The following is a 23,709-nucleotide window of genomic DNA, read 5'->3' as shown; positions in this document are numbered from 1 at the left end:
AAGTAAAGAGCTGTGTCTCTCCTCAGGGATTCCAAACAGCATCCTGGTAAACTGGCATTTTGAAATAGCATTTTCTTTCTTGAAATAGGGTGGATTTTAATGCTACGTTTTGTAAATACATTCGGTCGGTAAACAGGAAGTCGATGTGCGACAGACCTGAAAAACGGTATACACGGTACAGAACCCCAAGCTGAAGCTCGGTACCAAATATCAAGCAGTTGTGATTTGTAGTTGCTGAGAAAAGTGTTAGGAAAATTTTGTAAATCCATGCTATACGTTTCGTAAATACATTCGGTCAGTAAACAGGAAGTCGATGTGTGACAGACCTGAAAAAAACGGTACACACCGTATAGAACCCCAAGCTGAAGTTTGGTACCAAGTGGCTATGATTTGTGGTTGCTGAGAAAAAGGGTCTTTCGGACGGACGGAGATATGGACTGACAGAAGGGGTGTTCACACGGCACATATTTGCATCGATGCTGCACCGATGTATTTTGTTGTGATATATCTTACACCGGTGTAAATTTTGTGGAGCGTTCACACGTCACAAACCTGCTTACTAGAGAGAAGCGTGTTAGCACCGGTGCATCCCCACGGCAGTTTTTGCGACCGTGATATACGATAGCAATAATGCGGAAATGAAATATGCGCATGCGTGAAAATGTACTTCCTTTTCCCGGTTGTCATGGCATCACCAAGCGCCGGGAAAACAACGTGGATGAAGACACCAGTGTTGCCAGATACTGCTGACGTTTTCCAGCCCAAAATATGTTCAAATCCGCCAAAATGCACTTAAAACCGCCCAATCTGGCAACACTGGAAGACACGCAGTTCTGTTGTTGTTGATATTCGCCATTTTGGAAGCACAAAATACCAGGATGCAAATTATGCAATGCCCGTATGTAATCAACTCTCCTCACGCGTAGCGAGTCTACCCCGTAGCGTTCAGACGTCCCGTTTTATAATCGGTGCTGCCCCGCAAACTAGCATTTACTCCGGAGTAAATTTCTTAAACCACCTCCCGAGCAGGGTTAGATTTGCACCAGTTTAAGCAGCTTTCAGGGGCTACACCGCTATAACTTTGTACCATGTGAACGCTCTACCGGGGCAGCCCCGGTGCTACACCGGAGTAAAAGCTGCCGTGTGAACACCCCCAGAGGTATACCAGGACTAGGAGTCCAGGAGGCTGTTGGTGTAACAGCCCCAAACATTTTTTTTTGGCCTTGGTCCAAAAAAAAAAAAACCTAGCACTGCTCATCACCATCACTCCAGTGAAGCGTAGTGGGGGGAGCATCACGTTGAGAGTTACGCTTGGCCTCTTGGTTGCTTCTCAGACTAACGCCCTCCTTTGACGAGGCCGTGCACCAAAAAGTCAGTGATTGGTTAGCTTCCTGTTTGGGCCACATTTCTTTTCATTTGTTACTAATGGGTTTAATAGTGCTCTGTGGGATGTTCAAAGTTTGGGATATGCCTTTTTAATAACCAAGTCCTGATTGATACTTTTCAGAACTTTGTCCCAGGCTTGTTTTGCTAGCACCTTGGTATTCATGATGCTGTTGAAGTATCTTCAGGAACAAATTCTCAAATTCTGGGGCCTCCCATACTATTAAAAGCACATCATGTTCACTCTTGTTGAGATCCCTCTACCCCCCCATACAACAAATAGAAATATAATTTCACTCTAAACAAGCAGAAGACCTCAATAACAGAGATGCCTACCCCAAATTTTGAATTTCAGTATTCTTGAAAACATTTTTCAGTATTTTGGAATGACTTTCAGTAACATTAATTTATGCGCATTTCCATTATAAAGAGGTGTATATACCAATATGTTTAACATTTAAATTATTAAAAAGTACTGTTTTGTGTGAATTGAATAAACAAAACGCGAGCAGCCATCTCAATTGAATTTCCACTCAACAAATTTCTAGAGCATACAATATAAATACAATAGTGTTCCCTGTTTGCAGACATTACGGTTGACTACCAATCATTGATATTGAATGTAACTCCTCAAAAGTATTTGTGGCAGCGGGGGCGTGGTCAAGCACCGGTCTGTGACAGGAGGGCGGAGTCGGGGAAGGTAAGTGGCAGATTCACTTCACCTGAGAGCAATTAACCTGTGTTTGTGTGTCTTCCCAGGGACCGCGCCCTATTTAGGGAGGGAGAGCGAGAGCAGAGGAGATCTCTCCCGAACCAGACACCTGATGTGTGTGTGTGCGTGTGTCTGGGTAAAACCTCTTGTGTCCCCTGAAAAGTGGAAACAATTAAACTGTTTGTTGAACCTGATCTCTGTCCTGCCGTCCTCTGTGCTCCACCCACACCTAGGGAAGTCTACAGTGGTGCCGAAACCCGGGAAATGGAGCACCAACCCAGCAGCCCCATGGAATCCTCCCCGTTCACCGACCTGGTCCACGCCCTCGCCACGGCTCAGCAAAGCCAGCACCAGGCGCTCATCACACTCCGAAAGGAACAAGAGCGGCGCTTCGATGCCCTGGTGCTGGCCCAGCAAGAAGATCGCAAGGCGTTCCGGCGTCTCCTCGCGTCGGCGGGGCCCACCAGCGCTCCGGCCGCGGGCCCGTCTCCCCTCACCTTAACTAAGATGGGCCCGCAGGATGACCCCGAGGCTTTCTTCACGTTATTCGAACAGGTCGCTGAAGCCTCGGGGTGGCCGATGGAGCAGCGCGCGGCGCGCCTCCTCCCCCTCCTGACGGGAGAGGCGCAGCTGGCTGCACTACAGCTCCCCGCCGATCGCCGGCTGGCCTACGCCGACCTTCGCCGGGCTGTCCTTCAGCGCGTGGGGCGCACGCCGGAGCAGCAGCGCCAGCGCTTCCGCGCGCTGCGGATGGAGGAAGTCGGCAGCCCGTTCGCGTTCGGCCAGCAGCTCCGGGACGCCTGCTGGCGGTGGCTGAGGGCCGAAGATCGCGACGCCGAGGGAATCGTCGATCAGGTGGTACTGGAACAGTTCATCGCCCGCTTACCAGCAGGAGCCGCGGAGTGGGTCCAGTGCCACCGCCCGGCGTCGCTGGATCAGGCAGTCGAGCTGGCGGAGGATCATCTGGCGGCTGTCTCGGCGGCAGGACAGCGGATGTCGACATCTCTTCTCTCCTCTTCTCTTTCTCTCTCTCTCTCCCCTCCTTCTGTGTCCCGTCCTCGCCCCATTCCCCCACCGCGGAGGCGGGGGCCGGCACCACCCCTGCCGGCCCGCCGCACCCGCGGTGCCCTCCCGTGTCTCCCTTCTGTGTCTGTCTCTCCCCCACCTCAGGTGAGTGAGCCCCAGAGCACCGGTGCAGAGGGGAAGCCCGGGCCGGTTTGCTGGCGCTGCGGGGAACCGGACCACCTTCAACAGCAGTGCACAGCAATGGAAGTGGGCGCGGTGGTTCGGATCCCCGACGCGCCAGAGGCCGCCCTCGATCGGGCCGGAGCGTATCGCATACCGGTGAGTATCCAAGGGGCTACATATCAGGCATTGGTGGATTCTGGTTGTAATCAGACCTCAATTCGCCAAAGCCTGGTTCAAAACGAGGCATTGGGGGGAGCACAAGGGGTGAAGGTTTTGTGTGTGCACGGGGATGTTCACAGCTACCCTTTGGTGTCGGTCCACATTATTTTCAGAGGGGAAAAATTTATAGTGAAGGCGGCGGTTAATCCTCGCCTTACCCACTCGTTAATTTTGGGGACTGATTGGCCGGGATTTCGGGGTTTAATGACGCGCCTAGTAGAGAGTGGGTCCTGCCAGTTGACAGGGGGAGGTCCCGGTGTCGTTTTGGCGGGAGCAGCTGTCGCGGAGCCGTCTACGTCATCTCCGCGTCAGGGTGAGGAGCCACCGGCTCCTCCTCTCTCTATTGGGGAATCCCTCGCGGATTTCCCATTGGAGCAGTCGCGAGACGAGACTCTGCGGCATGCGTTTGACCAAGTGAGAGTAATCGATGGTCAAACGCTCCAGCCGAACGCCACCCCGTCCTTCCCCTACTTCGCGATTATGAAGGATAGATTATACCGAGTGACGCAGGACACTCAAACTAAAGAGCGAGTCACGCAGCTTTTGATTCCAAAGAGCCGCCGGGAATTAGTATTCCAGGCGGCTCACTTTAATCCCATGGCTGGACACTTAGGGCAGGATAAAACACTAGCCCGAATAATGGCCCGATTCTATTGGCCGGGGATTCGCGGCGATGTCCGTAGGTGGTGTACGGCATGCCGCGAATGCCAGTTAGTAAATCCAGCGGCCATTCCAAAAGCGCCGTTGCGCCCTCTACCGTTAATCGAGACCCCGTTTGAAAGAATTGGGATGGATCTCGTCGGGCCATTAGATCGGTCAGCACGAGGGTACCGCTTTATATTAGTTCTAGTGGACTATGCAACGCGATACCCGGAAGCAGTGCCTCTGCGCAATATCTCAGCACGCAGTATTGCAGAGGCACTCTTCCGCGTCATCTCCCGAGTTGGAATCCCGAAAGAGATTCTGACTGATCAAGGCACTACGTTTATGTCACGAACACTACGCGAACTGTATGGGTTATTGGGGATTAAGCCGATCCGCACCAGTGTATATCACCCACAAACGGACGGTTTAGTAGAACGGTTCAACCGCACCCTCAAAAATATCATTAAAAAATTCGTAAGTGAGGACGCACGTAATTGGGATAAGTGGCTCGAACCCTTGCTGTTCTCAGTGCGAGAGGTCCCTCAAGCCTCCACGGGGTTCTCCCCGTTCGAATTATTATATGGGCGTAAGCCGCGCGGCATCCTAGACGTGCTGCGGGAAAATTGGGAGGAGGGACCTTCACAGAGTAAGAATGAAATTCAGTACGTTATGGACCTGCGCGCAAAACTCCACACGCTCACCCACCTAACTCAGGAGAATTTGCGGCAGGCCCAGGAACGGCAAGCCCGCCTGTACAACAAGGGTACGCGCCTTAGAGAGTTCACACCGGGAGATAAAGTACTCGTACTCTTGCCCACGTCGAGCTCCAAATTAATCGCCAAGTGGCAAGGACCCTTTGAGGTCACACGGCGAGTCGGGGATGTCGACTATGAGGTGAGGCGAACAGACAGGGGTGGGGCGCTACAGATTTACCACCTCAATCTGCTCAAACTCTGGAACGAGGAGGTCCCCGTGGCGTTGGTGTCGGTAGTTCCGGAGAAGGCGGAGCTGGGGCCGGAGGTTCAAAAAGGGAATTTGGCATCGTGTACCTCTCCGGTCCCCTGTGGAGACCACCTCTCCCCGACCCAACTCACGGAGGTCGCCCAGTTGCAGGCCGAGTTTTCGGATGTGTTCTCGCCCCTGCCCGGTCGCACTAACCTCATAGAACACCACATAGAGACACCCCCGGGGGTGGTAGTGCGTAGCCGCCCTTATAGACTACCCGAACACAAAAAAAAGGTGGTTCGGGAAGAACTTCAGGCCATGCTCGAAATGGGCATCGTCGAGGAGTCCCACAGCGACTGGAGCAGCCCGGTGGTCTTGGTTCCCAAGGCCGACGGCTCGGTCCGGTTCTGTGTGGACTATAGAAAAGTCAACGCGGTGTCTAAATTCGACGCGTACCCAATGCCTCGCATTGATGAGCTGCTCGATCGACTAGGCACGGCTCGCTTTTACTCGACACTGGATTTAACGAAGGGATATTGGCAGATCCCCTTGACTCCATTATCCCGGGAGAAAACGGCCTTTTCCACACCGTTCGGCTTACACCAGTTCGTCACACTTCCGTTTGGGCTGTTTGGGGCGCCCGCTACGTTTCAGCGGCTGATGGACCGGGTCCTCCGGCCCCACGCCACCTATGCGGCCGCCTACCTGGACGACATTATCGTTTATAGTAACGACTGGCAGCGGCACCTGCAACACCTGAGGGCCGTCCTTAGGTCGCTGAGACGGGCGGGACTCACGGCCAACCCAAAGAAGTGTGCGATTGGGCGGGTGGAAGTACGGTATCTGGGCTTCCACTTGGGCAACGGGCAGGTGCGTCCCCAGATTAATAAGACAGCAGCGATTGCGGCCTGCCCGAGGCCCAAGACCAAAAAGGGGGTGAGACAGTTCCTGGGGCTGGCTGGCTACTATCGTAGGTTTATACCTAATTATTCGGACGTCACCAGCCCGCTGACTGACCTCACTAAAAAGGGGGCGCCAGATCCGGTCCAGTGGACGGAGCAGTGCCAGCGGGCTTTCTCTGAGGTAAAGGCTGCACTGTGTGGGGGGCCACTTTTACACTCCCCTGACTTCTCTCTCCCTTTTATGTTACAGACGGATGCGTCGGACAGAGGGCTGGGGGCCGTTTTGTCCCAGCAGGTGGAGGGGGAGGATCGCCCGGTCCTATACATCAGCCGGAAGCTGTCAGTGCGTGAGGGGCGCTACAGCACGATTGAGAAGGAGTGCCTGGCGATCAAATGGGCGGTCCTCGCCCTCCGGTACTACCTGCTGGGGCGCTCTTTCACCCTCTGTTCGGACCACGCGCCCCTCCAGTGGCTCCACCGCATGAAAGATGCCAACGCGCGGATCACCCGTTGGTATCTGGCGCTCCAACCCTTTAATTTCAAGGTGGTCCACAGGCCGGGGGCGCAGATGGTCGTGGCGGACTTCCTCTCCCGTCAAGGGGGGGGGGAGTCGGCTGCGGGCCGGACGGCTGCCCGGCCTGAGTCGGGCGGTGGGGGTATGTGGCAGCGGGGGCGTGGTCAAGCACCGGTCTGTGACAGGAGGGCGGAGTCGGGGAAGGTAAGTGGCAGATTCACTTCACCTGAGAGCAATTAACCTGTGTTTGTGTGTCTTCCCAGGGACCGCGCCCTATTTAGGGAGGGAGAGCGAGAGCAGAGGAGATCTCTCCCGAACCAGACACCTGATGTGTGTGTGTGCGTGTGTCTGGGTAAAACCTCTTGTGTCCCCTGAAAAGTGGAAACAATTAAACTGTTTGTTGAACCTGATCTCTGTCCTGCCGTCCTCTGTGCTCCACCCACACCTAGGGAAGTCTACAGTATTATATTATATTGCCTGGCAAAATGTTCTACCTGTTAACGGATTCTAATAAAATTTTTTAAAAATTTCTTATTTCATGCCAAAGAGAGTCCGACATTGTTATTTTAATGTCCCAATATATAAATACTTCAGCATAATGCTTCAGAAGAGACATTGAATAAAATGACATTTATAATTGTATTTAAAACAGTGGAATGATCAATTTTTTGCCACAATCCCAACAGCACTAATCATAAAATTCTGTTTTTGATCATACTACATGTACATTTGCACTTGCAACACTGAAAAGACTTTGAATTAAAGAAGTACAGCCAGTGTTTGATATTTCAGTGAATAAAAATCAGACATGTAAAAAGAAACTGAATAAGTTTAACTCACATTTCATGGCACTAATCGGCAAGTTCAACTCCAAGCACAGGTCAACCATCACCGCTTCAGCACGTGTCATGTTCCGTGTCTTTTCATCCACAGATTTCGTAAAAAACTGCTGGATACCCCCAGATTTACTTTCCGCCTGACTCGCCATTTCAGCATACTCCATATGGTTTTTGTAGTTGACATGCCGCGTGCAGTCATCGCGACCACCACGAGTGATGTTAATGTCAGTTCTACACAGTTTGCAGTGCGCGTATCCATTGCCCTTTTGACTGGGTGTAATGCACGGCCATTCTACTGTATATCGTGGGAGGAACACCTGAGACCTGTGCTTAACTTGTCCCGATACTGAGCATTTTATTTCCACGACTGAGAAGCAGCACCATGCGTGTGTGATGTCGAGCGAAAATAGCGCGAACAAATGTGCGGTATCTGCGCACATAGACATATAAACAGACGCCGCATTGAGCTGGTGGCCCCGTTGCTGGGATATGTCAGAGTGTCCGCCATATTTGATGTGGCAAATCTTCCCCGTAAACCAATGCAAGTAAATGGACTGAACTTCATAAAGCCCCTTTCTACAATAATATTTAACTCGATGCCTTTTATTCACCCATTAACACACACACGTATATATTTGGAAAACAAACAGGCATCAAAACAACATATATAACTTTTAAATGTGATGGTTATAAATAGTGTGCGAAATACCCGTCAATATTCCGTGGGAGGTGTGACCTAAATTTCCTCAACATGCAGCAGGCCACTTTTTTTTTTTTTTTTATTCCGCAGCTACTATCGAAGGCTACTAACGATATCTACACATCAAGGCATGTTTTGAAGCTCAGTAGCCCAAGAGCATTAGCTCAAAATTGAGTCCAACCCGGAACAAATTAGTAACAAGCTGAATTTTTCAGAATATGTTCAGAATACCCTTAGGAATAACATACTAAAAGTCCCCGGGAATCCACCTTGTGCTCTCTGAGAAATTCAAGATGGCGTCCAAAATGGCCACCGATTGGAGATTTTTCAATATCTCAGGGATAAAACATAATATAAATGCAATTAAAATGTTAAATTATATGTTCTCTCATACAAGCAATGCAAATTCACCATTGTCACACTGTTAAAATTAACCAAGATTACAAGGTCATTAATGTGGAAATTACATGGAATTTGATGGTTGACATGATTGACAGATTAGCTTAGTAGGCTACCTACTGTACATACATGAACATAATGTAAGACAACAATTAGACATCAATTTCCTTAATATTTAGTGCAACTTTAAGCTTTGATAAAATATTAAAGGGAAATTAAATTTGAGAACTCTATCTTCTAAAACTACAATGGCAAGCTGTTTCAGTATACTTCTTCAACATTCCGGCGACTTTCATGACAAAAAGGTCTGCCTCAATAAAAGCTCTTGCTTATAAACAATGAGTAGACTTAAACACTTCTCAGTGCCTCAGTTGTAATGCTTGGACCTTTGTTGTACCATCAGTGAAGTAGGGAATTTATTCAAGCTTGTTTAAGGGTGGAAAAAAATTAATCTTTGAGTTTCTAGCGCCAGTCTTTACTACTAGCAATGCCAGTGTGTTCGGACAAAAAAAATGACTGAACTCAGCATGACCTTTTAACATGCCATTTTTCATTTTACACCACCAATTTACTTTAATTATTATTAATGAAACGCGCTACTGGGGCAGCCCCGGTGCTACACCGGAGTAAAAATTGCCGTGTGAACACCCCTATATACACGTGACAGATCTTGATTCAAAAAATGCAAAGGATGTGGCCAAACAGCAATTCTGCCTAGAATGAATATGCCATTCACCAGAAGTCACGGAGAGTTGAGTGGTTGGTTCTCTGACTAATGCCCTCTTTAATGCTCAATGTGATGCTCCCACCACCATGGTTCACTGTCAGGATGGTGTTCTCAGAGTGATGAGCAGTGTTGGGTTTCTGCCAAACGTAACCCTTTATGCCAAGGCCAAACTGTTCTTGCTTGGCCATTATTATTAATGAAAATAAGTGCCCCAACCCCTAGTAATTGTGTTTGTTTTGTGAACAGAATAGGATGATACGGAGTGAACGAGTAACCAATGGATCCACACTATACACAAATATACTGTTATAATAATGTGTACATTGTTATTATATAATGTTAATACACAATGTAATTAATACACGCATGTTGGAATTTACTCTCCTACCCTACAAAACATATATTCTGACCTTTTAATTGCATTAATATTTTGTTTTGGGCCTGAGATATGGGCAGATCTCCATTTGGTGGCCATTTTGGACGCCATCTTGAATTTCTCAGAGAGCACAAGGGGGATTTCCGGGGACTTTTAGTATGTTATTCCTAAAGGTATTCTGAACATATTCTGAAATTTTCAGCTTATTACTAATTTGTTCCGGGTATAACTCCTGGGCTATCAGCGGGGATCGTGTAGAATAATGTGCTGTGCTTACGCTGCTGAAGCCGTGCCATGCCATCTCCGCATCACTTTCATTAAATGCCGTGCAGATAGTCTATAAAATGTCTCCAAAAACAATTTTTGCAATATACAGTGCTCTTTGGAAAAAAAAAAAATCAATTAAACCATATTACAATGGGATTGCTCCATGTGATTGCTTCACAGTCTGACATGCTTCCAATCTCTTCTATTTTTGAGTGTGCCATCACCATCTGACAGCTGGTGGTGAAAATGGTTGGGTGGGCTATGAAATAAATTCTATTATATTCGTTGTTTGGAGACAGGTTTCACCGAGCGGCTATTATGCGCGAGACTTCATATTAGCCACAAAGTCAGGAAAATCTGTTCATAAAATTACGATATAATGACCAAATACAATGAAAAGTATTTTTCCAGTCTCACCTGTGAAAGGTAATCCCATGCGATCTCGTTTGGACGGTAAACCTGTTGATACAGTTAAACGCAGCACATGAATGAGGCATCTTTATTCTCCGCTTTGCCACATCCAATATGGCGGCGAGGATGACGTATGATTCTACGCGGAAGGCGGCGTCTATCTTTATATGTCTATATCTGCGCATGTCACACACAGCATGTGTGGTTGTCGTAAAAATAAATAGCCTAGCCGTGAATCGCGCATGGATTGAAAAAGTCGCTTGGACATTTAAAAACAACTCACTGGAATTTTTTAAGACTTTAGAATAATTCCGTACAGAATAACACTGTTTGCCGTAACATCGTATTTACGTAACTTTTCCGTACAAAATACGGCCAATCTGTACTAGTAGGCATCTCTGCAATAATCTTTTCACCCAATATAGTCGCACCAGAAGCAATAATGCTGCAGCTTCTTACACACTGCTGTGTGAGCCATGGGGAGTGTTTGCATGGAGTTTTTGCGCTACCTGTAATAACGTTTGCTGTTGCTGAGGCTGTATCAACCCCTGAGGCTGCTGCTGTTGCTGCAAATCAGACGGCGCTACCATCGCCTGGGATTGGTCCTGCTGCTGTGCAAACTGGCTGTAAGCAGTCACTACTTGGCCCATAAACATTGTTGAGGGAACCATTACAGTGCCGCAGGCCATGGGGGCAGTGACCAACTTCGTGACCAACTGCTGCCCTGGTAACCTGAAGGAGGAGGAAGTATTTGTTAAAATACTGTCTCACATGGTTTGTGCCTTATATAGTCATGCACTGAGCTGCTATATTACCAAGAGACAAAATATACCATACACAGTGTGGGAAATAAGGAAGTTTAAGTAGACCATCACAAGACAGACAAATCGGAAATGTTGTCTGTCAGTCCAAGTTTCAGTCTGTCTGAACGACGGGCCAAAAGGCCCTAAGGTGGGCCCCAGAAGCTGAAGAGCTTTAGAAGCCTGGACTGGAGATGGCTTCTCAGCTATTTCCAGGCACATTTTTGTGATCTCCAAAGGCCAAATTACACTAGACATTAGTTGCTAATTGCACTACAAATTGAATATACTGTAATTTACAAGAAAATATGTCAGAAGACTCAAGAAAGTTCTACCCAATAACTATTTTTGTACTATGTTTGGTAATAGCCTGGTAAGAGTCGATATCTAATTTATTTAGTATTGTTCACTGCTGAATTCTCAAATCTGATTGGTCAAATGGAGGAGTCATTTAATTGACATTTATGCATGGAGTCTCCGGTGTTGGCGCACTGTTTGTAACAGTCAGGTTTCACCTCAGTAACATGTTCCAGTTTCGCGGTAACATGACAAACTGCGTTATTCGTTTTTTACTTCGAGAGAGAAAAAGAAGCCGACGAGGAAGTGATAACAGGAGTTACCTTGTCTCATGGATGTTCTACAAACATAAATGGTTAAAAGTATGACATGCTGCTAATCAATACATTAAACATTGTAATCGTTGGCTTTGGTACAAGTATGCCACTGTACATGCGGTTATATAAAAATAATCAACTTGCAGTGGTGCTTGAAAGTTTGTGAACCCTTTAGAATTTTCTATATTTCTGCATAAATATGACCTAAAACATCATCAGATTTTCACACAAGTCCTAAAAGTAGACAAAAGAGAACCCAATTAAACAAATGAGACAAAAAAAAAAAATAAACTTGGTCATTTATTAATTGAGGAAAACGATCCAATATTACATATCTGTGAGTGGCAAAAGTATGTGAACCTTTGCTTTCAGTATCTGGTGTGACCCCCTTGTGCAGCAATAACTGCAACTAAACGTTTCCGGTAACTGTTGATCAGTCCTGCACACCGGCTTGGAGGAATTTTAGCCCATTCCTCTGTACAGAATGTGGGTTTCCTCACATGAACTGCTCACGTCAGGTCCTTCCACAACATTTCAATTGGATTAAGGTCAGGACTTTGACTTGGCCATTCCAAAACATGAAATTTATTCTTCTTTAACCATTCTTTGGTAGAACGACTTGTGTGCTTAGGGTCGTTGTCTTGCTGCATGACCCACCTTCTCGAGATTCAATTCATGGACAGATATCCTGACATTTTCCTTTAGAATTCGCTGGTATAATTCAAAATTCTTGGTTCCAATGATGGCAAGCCGTCCTGGCCCAGATGCAGCAAAACAGGCCCAAACCATGATACTACCACCACCACCACCTTTCACAGATGGGATAAGGTTCTTATGCTGGAATGCAGTGTTTTCCTTTCTCCAAACATAACGCTTCTCATTTAAACCAAAAAGTTCTATTTTGGTCTCATCCGTCCACAAAACATTTTTCCGGAATGTCCACAGGATCTTTAACAAGCTGCAGATGAGCAGCAATGTTCTTTTTGGAGAGCAGTGGCTCTCCCCTTGCAACCCTGCCATGCACACCATTGTTGTTCAGTGTTCTCCTGATGGTGGACTCATGAACATTAGCCAATGTGAGAGAGGCCTTCAGTTGCTTAGAAGTTACCCTGGGGTCCTTTGTGACCTCACCGACTATTACACGCCTTGCTCTTGGAGTGATCTTTGTTGGTCGACCACTCCTGGGGAGGGTAACAATGGTCTTGAATTTCCTCCATTTGTACACAATCTGTCTGACTGTGGATTGGCGGAGTCCAAACTCTTTAGAGACTCTTTGTTTACAACATCAACGAAACTGACTTCATGTTAAAACTGTTTGTCTGTTGTTGCCCAAATGAGGATGGGTTCCCTTTGAGTCTGGTTCCTCTCGAGGTTTCTTCCTCATGTCGTCTGAGGGAGTTTTTCCTTGCCACAGGCTTGGTCATTGGGGATAGATTCGGGATAAAATTAGCTCATGTTTTAAGTCGTTCAAATTGTGTAAAGCTGCTTTGCGACAATGTTTGTTAAAATCGCTATACAAATAAACTTGAAACTTTAGAGATGGTTTTGTAACCTTTCCCAGCCTGACGAGTATCAACAATTTTTTCTGAGGTCCTCAGAAATCTCCTTTGTTCGTGCCATGATACACTTCCACAAACATGTGTTGTGAAGATCAGATTTTGATAGATCCCTGTTCTTTAAATAAAACAGGGTGCCCACTCACACCTGATTGTCATCCCATTGATTGAAAACACCTGACTCTAATTTCACCTTCAAATTAACTGCTAATCCTAGAGGTTCACATACTTTTGCCACTCACAGATATGTAATATTGGATCATTTTCCTCAATAAATAAATAAATGACCAAGTAGAATATTTTTGTCTCATTTGTTTAACTGGGTTCTCTTTATCTACTTTTAGGACTTGTGTGAAAATCTGATGTTGTTTTCGGTCATATTTATGCAGAAATATAGAAAATTCTAAAGGGTTCACAAAATTTCAAGCACCACTGTATTGTTATATTTAGTGTGCCACTCAGGGAGAGGGAGGGGCCTGTAAATTTTGGTGGGGCAAGGCCCTTCAGTGGCAGAGTTATGAATTTTTAAAGCTGGGCCCACAGGGGCCCCCGTTTCACAGGCTGTGTTACGATAATGTATTCGCCCAGTGTAACATTAGAAAATTAGAAGCAGATTAAACCCATATCTTTACAATTGTTAATGGGCCATCTGGTTTGATGCTTTCGAAATACAGACTGACACATTCGAAAATTACCAGTCTGGCCTCATTTCCCTCACTGCATACAGGTACAAGCCAAGTCTACTTAATAAGGATATTCACTTGTACCACATCTCTGTTGAATTCTCAATACTGCTTATTCAGAAAGTGTTGATTTATTTTCTGTCAGAGCAGCTCTGATAGTAGTGACTGCTGTATCTTGAATCGCAGCTTTATATTTAAGTTAGTCCATGAAATCTCGTCGTACATGAGCTGATAGCTGATGAGGCGCGTAGCACCGAGTTGGCTATAAGCCATGTACGACGAGATTGAGTGGAATAACTGTTTTATTCTATCCACATTCACTAGATTTTGAGAAACAGACCCTTTTTATTTTTTTGCAAATTCAATAAATAAAAACTTTATACAAAAAGTCAGACAAAATCATTTCCGCTTAGAATGTAAACAAACTGGCGAAACAGTAGCAATTTGTGAAAAATGCAATATTTCTGGAAAAATAAGATACGTTCTTACAATCAAATACTTTCATTCCATATTTTGTTGCTTTTTTGTATGTTTTGGGGTTTTATTTTCGAGTAGAGTTTTTATTTCGTCCTCGGTTGATTCAGCAACACACGCCGCCATTTTGTTTTCTTCTTTTTTTGGCGGCTAGCAAACCAATCTAAAAGGTGCATTACCTGGGCTGGAGTGTGGAACAGGAATTTTTTTTTTGGGGGGACTATTGTTTTATTTAGCCATTTCTGTTTCTTTTAAATACTTAATAACAAAATGATATCTCTGACTTGATGCACTCTGCCCTTTTGTTTTTCTCTACTCAAGGTATATGAGCTGATAAAGTAGTAGAGTAGCCAACCAAAGCACACGATTGCTCATATCCAGTGAATATGGATATAACAACATATATCTCAGTATTTATGCATTGTATATCCACATACACACCTGTTGATTGTTGTTACTTGACTGATGCTTTGTGGCAGGGTGCTGGGGACCTGCACGACACTGTTGGTGCCTGGCTGACTGACCATCTTTGTGCTGTACACTGAACCCTGCTAACAGGAAAGGGAAAAAAAAAAGTTGAAAAAGGAAAGAAATCGCATAATTAAAGGCAACGTCTGAAGTGCTACTTCATCCCAATACCATTAGCATAACGATGTGGGATAAGGAGGCACAAGGGCAACCAAACCTAATGATGTCACCCTTAATGGACCGGTTAGAACTGAACAGAAAAGCATGAGATCAGTTAAAACACTTCAGAGCAATTTGGTACAATATGGACCTTTATTGATGTTGTCGTCAGTCTGCTGCTTTAAAAAAAAACAAACAAACAAACAAAAAAAAACTTTCCATCTCATGAACCATGTCAGGCTGAAATTACTGAAATAATTCAAAGAGAAAAGTATTTTTAAAATCACATAGGATGATTAGCATTGTTTCAAAAGAAAATGAGCGTACTAGTGTGCCGAACCTGTGTCACGATGGCACCTTGCGAGTTCTGCTGATGTGAAGACGGCGCTTGCGGCTGTTGAGTTGTGCTGTGGGCGATGCTTGGGACATTCTGTACGCCAACTTCAGCTTGTGAGCATGAAGCTCCTCCACTTGCCTGAGGAAGCTGCACATTGACTCCACCTGATGACTGCTGCAAGTATGTCTGAACAAAATGAACAAAAAAGATGTTATTCATTTCCCCAAGTTCACAAACTACTCCATCCATAACGCAACTCTGCTAACAAGAAAACTGTCGCTAGCACACCGGGGGGGGCGGGACCCTGAATTTTATCCCAAAAACCCTGGCTAATTTTTCCCACGTGCACCAAGCAACATATCAAAACAAACATCCAGTATGAGCACTACTTAATAATAATAATAAAAAAAATCAGCACCTCCCATCTTTCTTCCCCTTCTTGTTTTGGATTCGTTAAAGCTACAGTCACACTCCAGCTCGCGATGGGTTTATGGATAAAAATGAGGCGTTTTGGTGGTGATGCATGGCGATATACAGGGGAGCTAAAAATTGTGGTCACACAGCACTTAACAGTCACGCCTTTGCATCTTGTGCAAGCTCTTGGGACCCAATTGTTCTGGGAAACACCTGATGCCGATTTGAGCGCAATCAGCACGCGCATACAAGGATGCTGTTTTCACAGAGGCTTTACAAAAGTATTATCGTCACTGTCCAGTTTATTTCTAGCCATGTTTATGACAGAGTTAAATCCTCTGCTTTATAACTTTGCTTTCGTTACTCTGACCTTGCCTCACGTTTCATTTTCGTAAACATCATGCCTGCTAATAAACACTCTTCTTGCACTTAGAGCCGTCTACCGCCGCATACCTGAGAGAATACTTCACAAAATCTCTGAAAACGGCATCCTTATATGTGCGTGCTGATTGTGCTCAAATCAGCATCAGGCATTTCCCCTAATGATGTGCGCCGAAGGATCCCTGAATGTAAATGCACTCGAGTCTCAGCGAAGGTAAGGCTACGCCTCGGTGCTGTGTTGATGAGGCTCCGCAAGCATCGGGTCATGGATTCGAGAGAAATACATCAAGGTTCTCTGAGCTTCAGGAAGTATTCTCAAACCCACCTCCAAGTATTTGCTGCTTAGTTTGCCAATGAAAACGTCGGCATCAAATTTTAATGCATGCATTCCAAACGCACACTTTTTGGCCACTCATGAGGCAGAGACCCCCCCCCCCCCCCCCCCAAAAAAAAAAAAAAAAACAACCAAACAAAAAACCCCCCACAACCCTCATGAAGCTCGGAGAACATTCACCGTGCATCATGTGATTGGTGAGGTTAGCAAGTTTATCAAGTATTCACAAACCCATTGCGAGCAGTAGTGTGACCAGGGCCTAAGGTGCAAATAGATGTCCACTAGATGGCACATCAGAGTCTGCCAACTATTACCCAGAAATACTCTTTGCTGATGAAGCTGCCCTACACACAGGAAGGACCTTCAGAGGCTCATCAACTGCCTGGCTCACGCCTGCAAAGAATTTGGCCTCACCATTAGTCTAAATAAGATGAACGTGATGGAACAGGAGATCATCATCATCAGTTTTTCCCCAAATGGCCCACTCTTGGCCTTAGGGCACGACTGTAGGCAGAATCTAATATCTAACAGTCGATTAAACTCATTAGAGTCCATCATAGTTCTCTTTGCTTGGGATTGGTCGATCCCTAGCAACATCTCGATATTGCTCCAGATCTTGTTAGGAGTTTTTTTGTCAAACATGTGCAAAGCACAGTTTTCCATATAGCATACATGGCCCATATATTTCAAATATTGGGTGTGGCAAAAGTCCCTTATAGAACATGAATTTGTAATTTTGCGTAGATGCTCTTTTGAAATCTTGAAGGCCCAGTTGATACCTCCTACTTGAGTTGCAGGATCTACGCCTTTCTTTCTCTGGACACAAGAGGGAGCATTTTTTCTAGCAAATCTACCTGTTACCGTCTTTCTCAGAAAGCCATTCCAGACGTTCTCAATTTTGTATAGGTCGGCTGCTGACAATTCGTGTTTGAATTCCATATAGCAATCTTGAACTCACATGCTGTTAGGATCTTCATACACGTGCTCCGATATATTTATTTATCAGTCAGACAGTGCTTTACTTCCTCCCACTTTTGGAAAGCAGATGCAATGCTACGTTTGGACGCTGTGCGAGACGGCTGCCTCTCCAGTAGCTCTGTAGTTTTGAGCTCTTTAAACCCTTTTTTTTTTTTTTTACTTTTTTGCTTTTCTTACGAAGACATAGGTGTGTTTAACTATATAACATGGATATATTTAACTTTAACATGCAACCAGGAGCCAGTTTTCTCACTTATTCGAGAGAGGAGCTGCTGGCCCTGAAAACAATGGGACGAGCCGGGATACGACACCCCATCCCGGCAGAGCTGAGGAGGAAACCCAGGGGCTGCAAAGCTGGAGCTAAGCTAAAGGCTAGGCTAGCAGACAACCAGCAGCACTACAAACCATCCATTCCCTCCGTTATCATGGGGAATGTGAACTCGCTGGCGAATAAAGTCAACGAGCTTTTCGCTCTGAACAACCAGCGGATTTATAGGGAGAGCAGCTTATTTATCTTTATGGAGACATGACTAACACACCTTGTACCGGATGCCAACGTGGACCTGCGGGGATTCACTGCTGTGAGGGCCGACAGAGACACTAACACATGCGGGAAAAGCAAAGGTGGGGGACTCATCATTTATGTTAACAACCGCTGGTGTAACCCGGGACATATCTCCGTAAAGACAGTTTTATGTTGCCCGGACTTGGAGCTGCTAGCCGTTAGCCTGCGGCCATATTATCTGCCGAGGGGGTTCGGTCACGTGATCATCTGTGTTTACATCCCTCCGAGGGCAGATGCAGCCGCTGCATGTGAGAGGATTCACTCTGTCACAACAAGGCTGCAGACACAGCACCCTGAGGCATTTATCATCATTTCTGGGGACTTTAATCACGCTACTTTGGACTCTACTTTGGCTGCTTTTTACCAGGCTGTGGATTGTCCAAGAAGGAACAACAGGACAAATGACTTGCTGTCTGCTAATGTGAGAGATGCATACAGAGTCACACCCCTCCCCCCACTAGGGAAGTCTGACCACAACCTGGTTCTTCTACAGCTGAAGTACACCCCCCTGGTTCAAAGGCAGCCTGCAACAACTAGCTCCATCAGGAGGTGGTCCCCTGAAATGGAAGATGCCCTCAGAGACTGCTATGACATCACAGACTGGGATGTGCTGCTTAGCCCACACTGTGAGGACATAGAGGGGCTGACACACTGTGACAGATTACCTCAACTTCTGTGCAGACGTGGTCTCCCCCGCTAAGACTGTATGGTGTTACCCTAATAACAAGCCATGGGTAACACAGGAAGTCAAAGCTGTCCTCAACAGGAAGAAGGCCGCCTTCAGGAGCAGGGATAGGGAGGCGATGAAAGCAGCACAGCAGGAGGTAAAACGCTGCATGAGGGAAGCTAAGGACAGCTACAGGAGAAAGGTGGAGCAGAAGCTGAAGGAGAACAGCATGAGGGAGGTCTGGGAAGGTGTAAAAACCATCACAGCCCACAATACAAAGACCAGAGTCGTTGAGGGGACAGTGGAGAGGGCGAATGAGTTGAATGACTTCTTCAATCAGTTCAACCAGCCCACATCCCCCCACCCTCTCCCTCACTGCAGCCATCTCTCCTTCTTCCCTCAGCACACCTCCCCCCAGTCATCACAGCAGCCCCCTCCTCAACACGGACTCCTCTATGCATTACTGCAGACCAGGTCAGAAGCCAACTGAGGAAGCTTCACCCCAGGAAAGCAGCAGGCCCGGACAAGGTGTGCCCCCGACTACTGAAGACCTGCGCTGCTGAAGTGGGTGAACCACTCCAACGCATCTTCAACCTCAGCCTGCAGCTGGGGAGAGTGCCCATCCTCTGGAAGGCATCATGTATCGTTCCAGTTCCCAAAAAGAATTGGCCCAGCGAGCTGAACGACTTCCGACCGGTGGCACTCACTTCACATCTGATGACGACCTTGGAGCAGCTCTTCCTCAGCCTCCTCAGACCCCAGGTACAACATGCCCAGGACTGTCTGCAGTTTGCGTACCAGGCAGGTGTCGGTGTGGAAGACGCCATCCTCTACCTGCTACACCGAGCCCACTCGCATCTGGATAAGGGAAATGGCAGAGTGAGGATCCTCTTCTTGGACTTCGAGTGCCTTCAACACCATCCAGCCCCTACTGCTTCAGGACAAACTGAACAGGATGCGAGTGGACCCCTGCCTGGTCACCAGGATCTCCAGCTACCTCACTGACAGGCCGCAGTATGTCAGGCTGAAGGACATCACGTCTGACACTGTGATTAGCAGCACCGGAGCACCCCAGGGCACGGTGCTGGCCCCTCTTCTCTTCACCCTCTACACCGCAGACTTCTGCTACAACTCGGGGCTGTGTCACATTCAGAAGCTTGCCGATGATACAGCCATCGTTGGGTGTATCAGTGACGACAGAGAGGAGGAGTATAGGAGCCTGGTGAGGGACTTTGCTGTGTGGTGCAACAGGAACCATCTGCAGCTCAACACCTTGAAGACCAAGGAGCTAGTTATTGACTTTGGGAGGTCCAGACCAAGGTCACGACCAGTTCTGATTGAGGGAGTCGAGGTGGAGGCTGTGGATTCCTACAAGTACCTCAGGTTGTGGCTGGACAGCAAGCTGGACTGGACTTGCAACACCAAACACTTATATAGGAAGGTACAGAGCAGGCTATACTTCCTTAGGAGGCTGCGGTCCTTTAACATCTGCAGGAAACTCCTGTGGATGTTCTATCAGTCTGTGGTCGCCAGTGTCCTGTTTTACACCATGGTGTGCTGGGGGGGCAGCACATCCAAGGAGGACACATCCAGGCTGGACAAACTGATCAGGCAGGCCGGCTCTGTGGTCGGCATGAAGCTGGACTCTCTGGTGACAGTGGCAGAGAAGAGGTCTATGGAAAAACTATTGAACATCATGGACGATGCCAGTCACCCTCTGCACACCGTCATTAGCAACCAGAGGAGCCTGTTCAGTGACAGAATGCTCCTTCCCAAGTGCAGGACGAACAGACTCAAAAACTCCTTTGTCCTTCACGCCATCAGACTGTACAACTTCTCTCTGGGGGGGAGGAGGGGTAACAGGAGGACAGAGGACAGGAAGGAGCAGTAGCCTAGCCTAACAATAAGCAATACCAGACAATGTGCAATATAAAGTGCAAGATCTTTCCTGCCCCCCCCCACATACTTACCCTAACCCCACTTCTCCCCCCTTTCCCCCTTCCCCATATCTTATTCTTTTATATTTGTATATGTAAATACTTATTTTAATTATCTAGAAGTTGTCTCTATTTCTTTTCTCTGTTTATCTGTAATGATGCTGCTGGAATCTTAATTTCCCTGAGGGAACCCTCCCAAAGGGATCAATAAAGTTTTATCTAATCTAATCTCAATTCTTGAGTGCAAAGCTGCAGATAATTTTTTTTTGTGTTAGTAATTATATGACCCAGGTATCGAAACTCCTTGACATTCTTTATGCTGATGTTATTTACAGATAGTGGGGATTTCTGAGTCTTGATCGACTCGTCGACAATGAATGCCATGGACTCTTATTCTAAAACAGACATCTGAAATCCGAATCCTGATGATGTTCTGTCATATATAGCAAGGATCTGATTAAGTTCTTCGATATCTTTCGAAAAAATTACCACGTCATCCGCATACAACAGCTCCGTCACTCTCATCTTGCCCACCGCTGCCACCTAGTCAGCGACACACCCAACATCTCCATTGGGGATCACACTCTGGAAATGGTCAAGGACTTCACGTACCTTGGCTCCACGATCTCCAACAGCCTGACCCTTGATACAGAGATCAACAAGCACATTGGCAAAGCAGCATTTGCCATGTCACGACTGTCCCAAAAGAGTATGGGAGAATGACAAGCTGACCACAAATACGAAGACTGCAGTGTACAATGCCTGTGTACTGGGCACTCTGCCCTACAGCAGTGAAACGTGGACAGCTTATACGCAACCAAAGCAATGCCTCAATACCTTCCACCTATGTTGCATGCGCTGCATCTTGGGCATATCGTGGTATGACAGAGTTCCCAATAAGGAGATCCTCGAGCGGGCAAACACACTCAGCATGTTTGCAATCCTGTCCCAGAGACACCTGCGATGGCTTGGCCCTGTTCGTCATATGGATGATGGACACCTCCCAAAGGATGGCAAACTCACCTCAGGCTCCAGACAAGTTGGCCGCCTGATGCTACGTTACAAGGACGTATGCAAGAGGGACATGAAGTCTGCTGACATCAACCCAGACTCGTGGGAAGCAGCTGCAACCGACCGCAGCAACTGGCGATGTGTCAAGACTGGTGTCAAGAGAGCTGAGGCAAAAAGGGAACGATGACGAGAGAGAGCAGCTCCTGCACCCTCGCTACCATCAGGGTTCATATCCAGCAACTGCGACAGAGACTGCTGCTCCAGAATTGGACTTTACAGTCACAGCCGACGCTGCTTTACAATGAACCGACACACTACCTATCCGCAAGTTCTGCTACTGCCAACATTTGAAGTATATTTGTCATGTCGGCAGATATGGCCATGATGCCCTGCAAAAACAGGCATTCTTTGATGTAAGAACGTCTAGGAGAGCATGGACGAAGCTTGAAAAGCTACTGGGAGTTGACGCCCAAGAAAAGCCATGATGGAAAAGGCAGCCCTCCTGCGACTGATGGATGTCAGATTTCCACCTCCATCCATTCAGAAGCGCCCCAAAGCTGGAAATGCACCAGGCAGGAAACTATGATGACGACGACAATCCAGGCGCAGTCCATTGTCTTTCGAGACAGAAGGCGACAACAACAACGAAATGGCACATCACAGCCAGAACATCGCTAATGTTTAGCGATTTCAAAAACGGAAAATGTTAGAACAGACTGTCGAGCTCCGTTTCTCTTTCAAACTTTCTGCCGTTGTTGTGATTACGGTCATGACCTGAGGTGCAAATCGAAACCCCTCACCGTACGTTCATCTAGAAATCTAGCAAACGCCTAAGGCCCTGACGTCCATTTTTCGCTGAGATCTTTCACTGTGTAGTCTTTTAAGCGTCACGTACTAAAATGCAGCGTAACCCAGTATAATTTGATCCCTTTAAGATGGTGTGTAAATGTGTTTCAGTGAGGAAATACCTGAAGGCCCTGGCCCTGCACCTTCTGAAGCTGCGCGTGAATTTGCCTCAGTTCTTCCTGCTGCTTTTTAATATTGGCTTCGATCATCTGCGTCCTCTGTTCCAACTGTTCCTTCAGATGCTGCATGGCGTTCAACTGTGCAGAGTATTGCTACACACACACAGTTTACACCATCATAACACTGATGGAATGCATTCGAGTCATCAAATGTAGACAGAAATCAAGAGTCTATCAATAAGCTATAAGGTACAGGAGGCTTTCAGGGGAAAAGGAAAAAAAAAAAAAAAAAGCAAAAGCCCCCCCCCCCCAAAAAAAAAACAGTGAACTACTCTTTCAAGTTTGTTTTTACGTTTATTTACTTTTGGCCATCTTGAGTTCTGACTCAAACTCAGGACGTTATTTATGGAACACTTGTTTCTTTGAAAGTAAAATGCTACGGTTTATATAAAAAATAAAAAAGGGGGGGGCGTGCTTCAGGATTCCCCTCACTACATGACATTTGGTTAATAAAATAGACGCGAAAATAAGCTTGTTAAGAGTGATGCAAAGGGAAGTTGTACAATTTTCAGTGCTAGGGAGCTGTGCTTTGAAAAATTAGTAACCCGCAGCTGGAACTACCATCCAAGCTGATGCTGCAGAGACAGTAAGGGATAAACGACTCCTAGAAGGTTGTTACCCGTGTATTATGTTGAGGTTGTTGCTGCTGCTGGTTAACTTGAACAGGAGAACTTGTGTGAATATTCTATGGGGAGAGAAAAAAAAGTGGTTTTTTTAAAAAAAAAACCCAGTGTCTTCATACTCTTCCAGCATTCTCAAAGCGAGCTTAAAATTAAAGAGAGACCTCAAAGAAGATCCATATACTGAGCATGTTTCCTGTTCTCTAAATAAAAGCCATTTTGAAACGCCTCCCAGAAATAGGTTGTGTGTTAGAAATCATAAACAGAAGCAGACGTACGGAAGCCGAGAGAGGCCCTTCATATAATCCTTTTTTTTTTAAATTCACCTTGTTATCCCGAGATAACGACATAATTAATTCAGGATCTCGAGAAAACAACACAACTAATTCGAGATCTTGAGAAAACAAAACCGTTATTCCGAGATCTCGAGAAAACAAAATTATTTCATGATCTCGAGTA

The 23,709-nt window shown here is 46.4% G+C and overlaps 1 protein-coding gene across 7 annotated transcripts in view; it reads right to left on the bottom strand.

Annotated features, from left to right (window-relative positions):
- Positions 1-23,709, bottom strand: part of clockb (clock circadian regulator b) — a 112,015-nt gene that overhangs the window by 1,972 nt on the left and 86,334 nt on the right. For 3 of the 7 annotated variants that reach the window (XM_060916558.1, XM_060916557.1, XM_060916559.1), the window contains exons 16-21: positions 23,250-23,315; positions 22,574-22,723; positions 15,322-15,504; positions 14,796-14,905; positions 10,737-10,959; positions 10,234-10,275 (exon numbers count right to left, since the gene is read on the bottom strand). In XM_060916558.1, coding sequence (XP_060772541.1) covers positions 10,234-10,275; positions 10,737-10,959; positions 14,796-14,905; positions 15,322-15,504; positions 22,574-22,723; positions 23,250-23,315 — 774 coding nt within the window. The remainder of the gene's footprint in view (positions 1-10,233; positions 10,276-10,736; positions 10,960-14,795; positions 14,906-15,321; positions 15,505-22,573; positions 22,724-23,249; positions 23,316-23,709) is intronic. The other 4 variants (XM_060916561.1, XM_060916562.1, XM_060916560.1 and 1 more) reach the window with 3 other exon arrangements.

Source organism: Neoarius graeffei, chromosome 3, assembly GCF_027579695.1.
Source record: "Neoarius graeffei isolate fNeoGra1 chromosome 3, fNeoGra1.pri, whole genome shotgun sequence".
Taxonomy (NCBI): Eukaryota; Metazoa; Chordata; class Actinopteri; order Siluriformes; family Ariidae; genus Neoarius; species Neoarius graeffei.
Note: the sequence above shows the minus strand (reverse complement) of the source record. Positions and strands in the feature narration are given on the sequence as shown.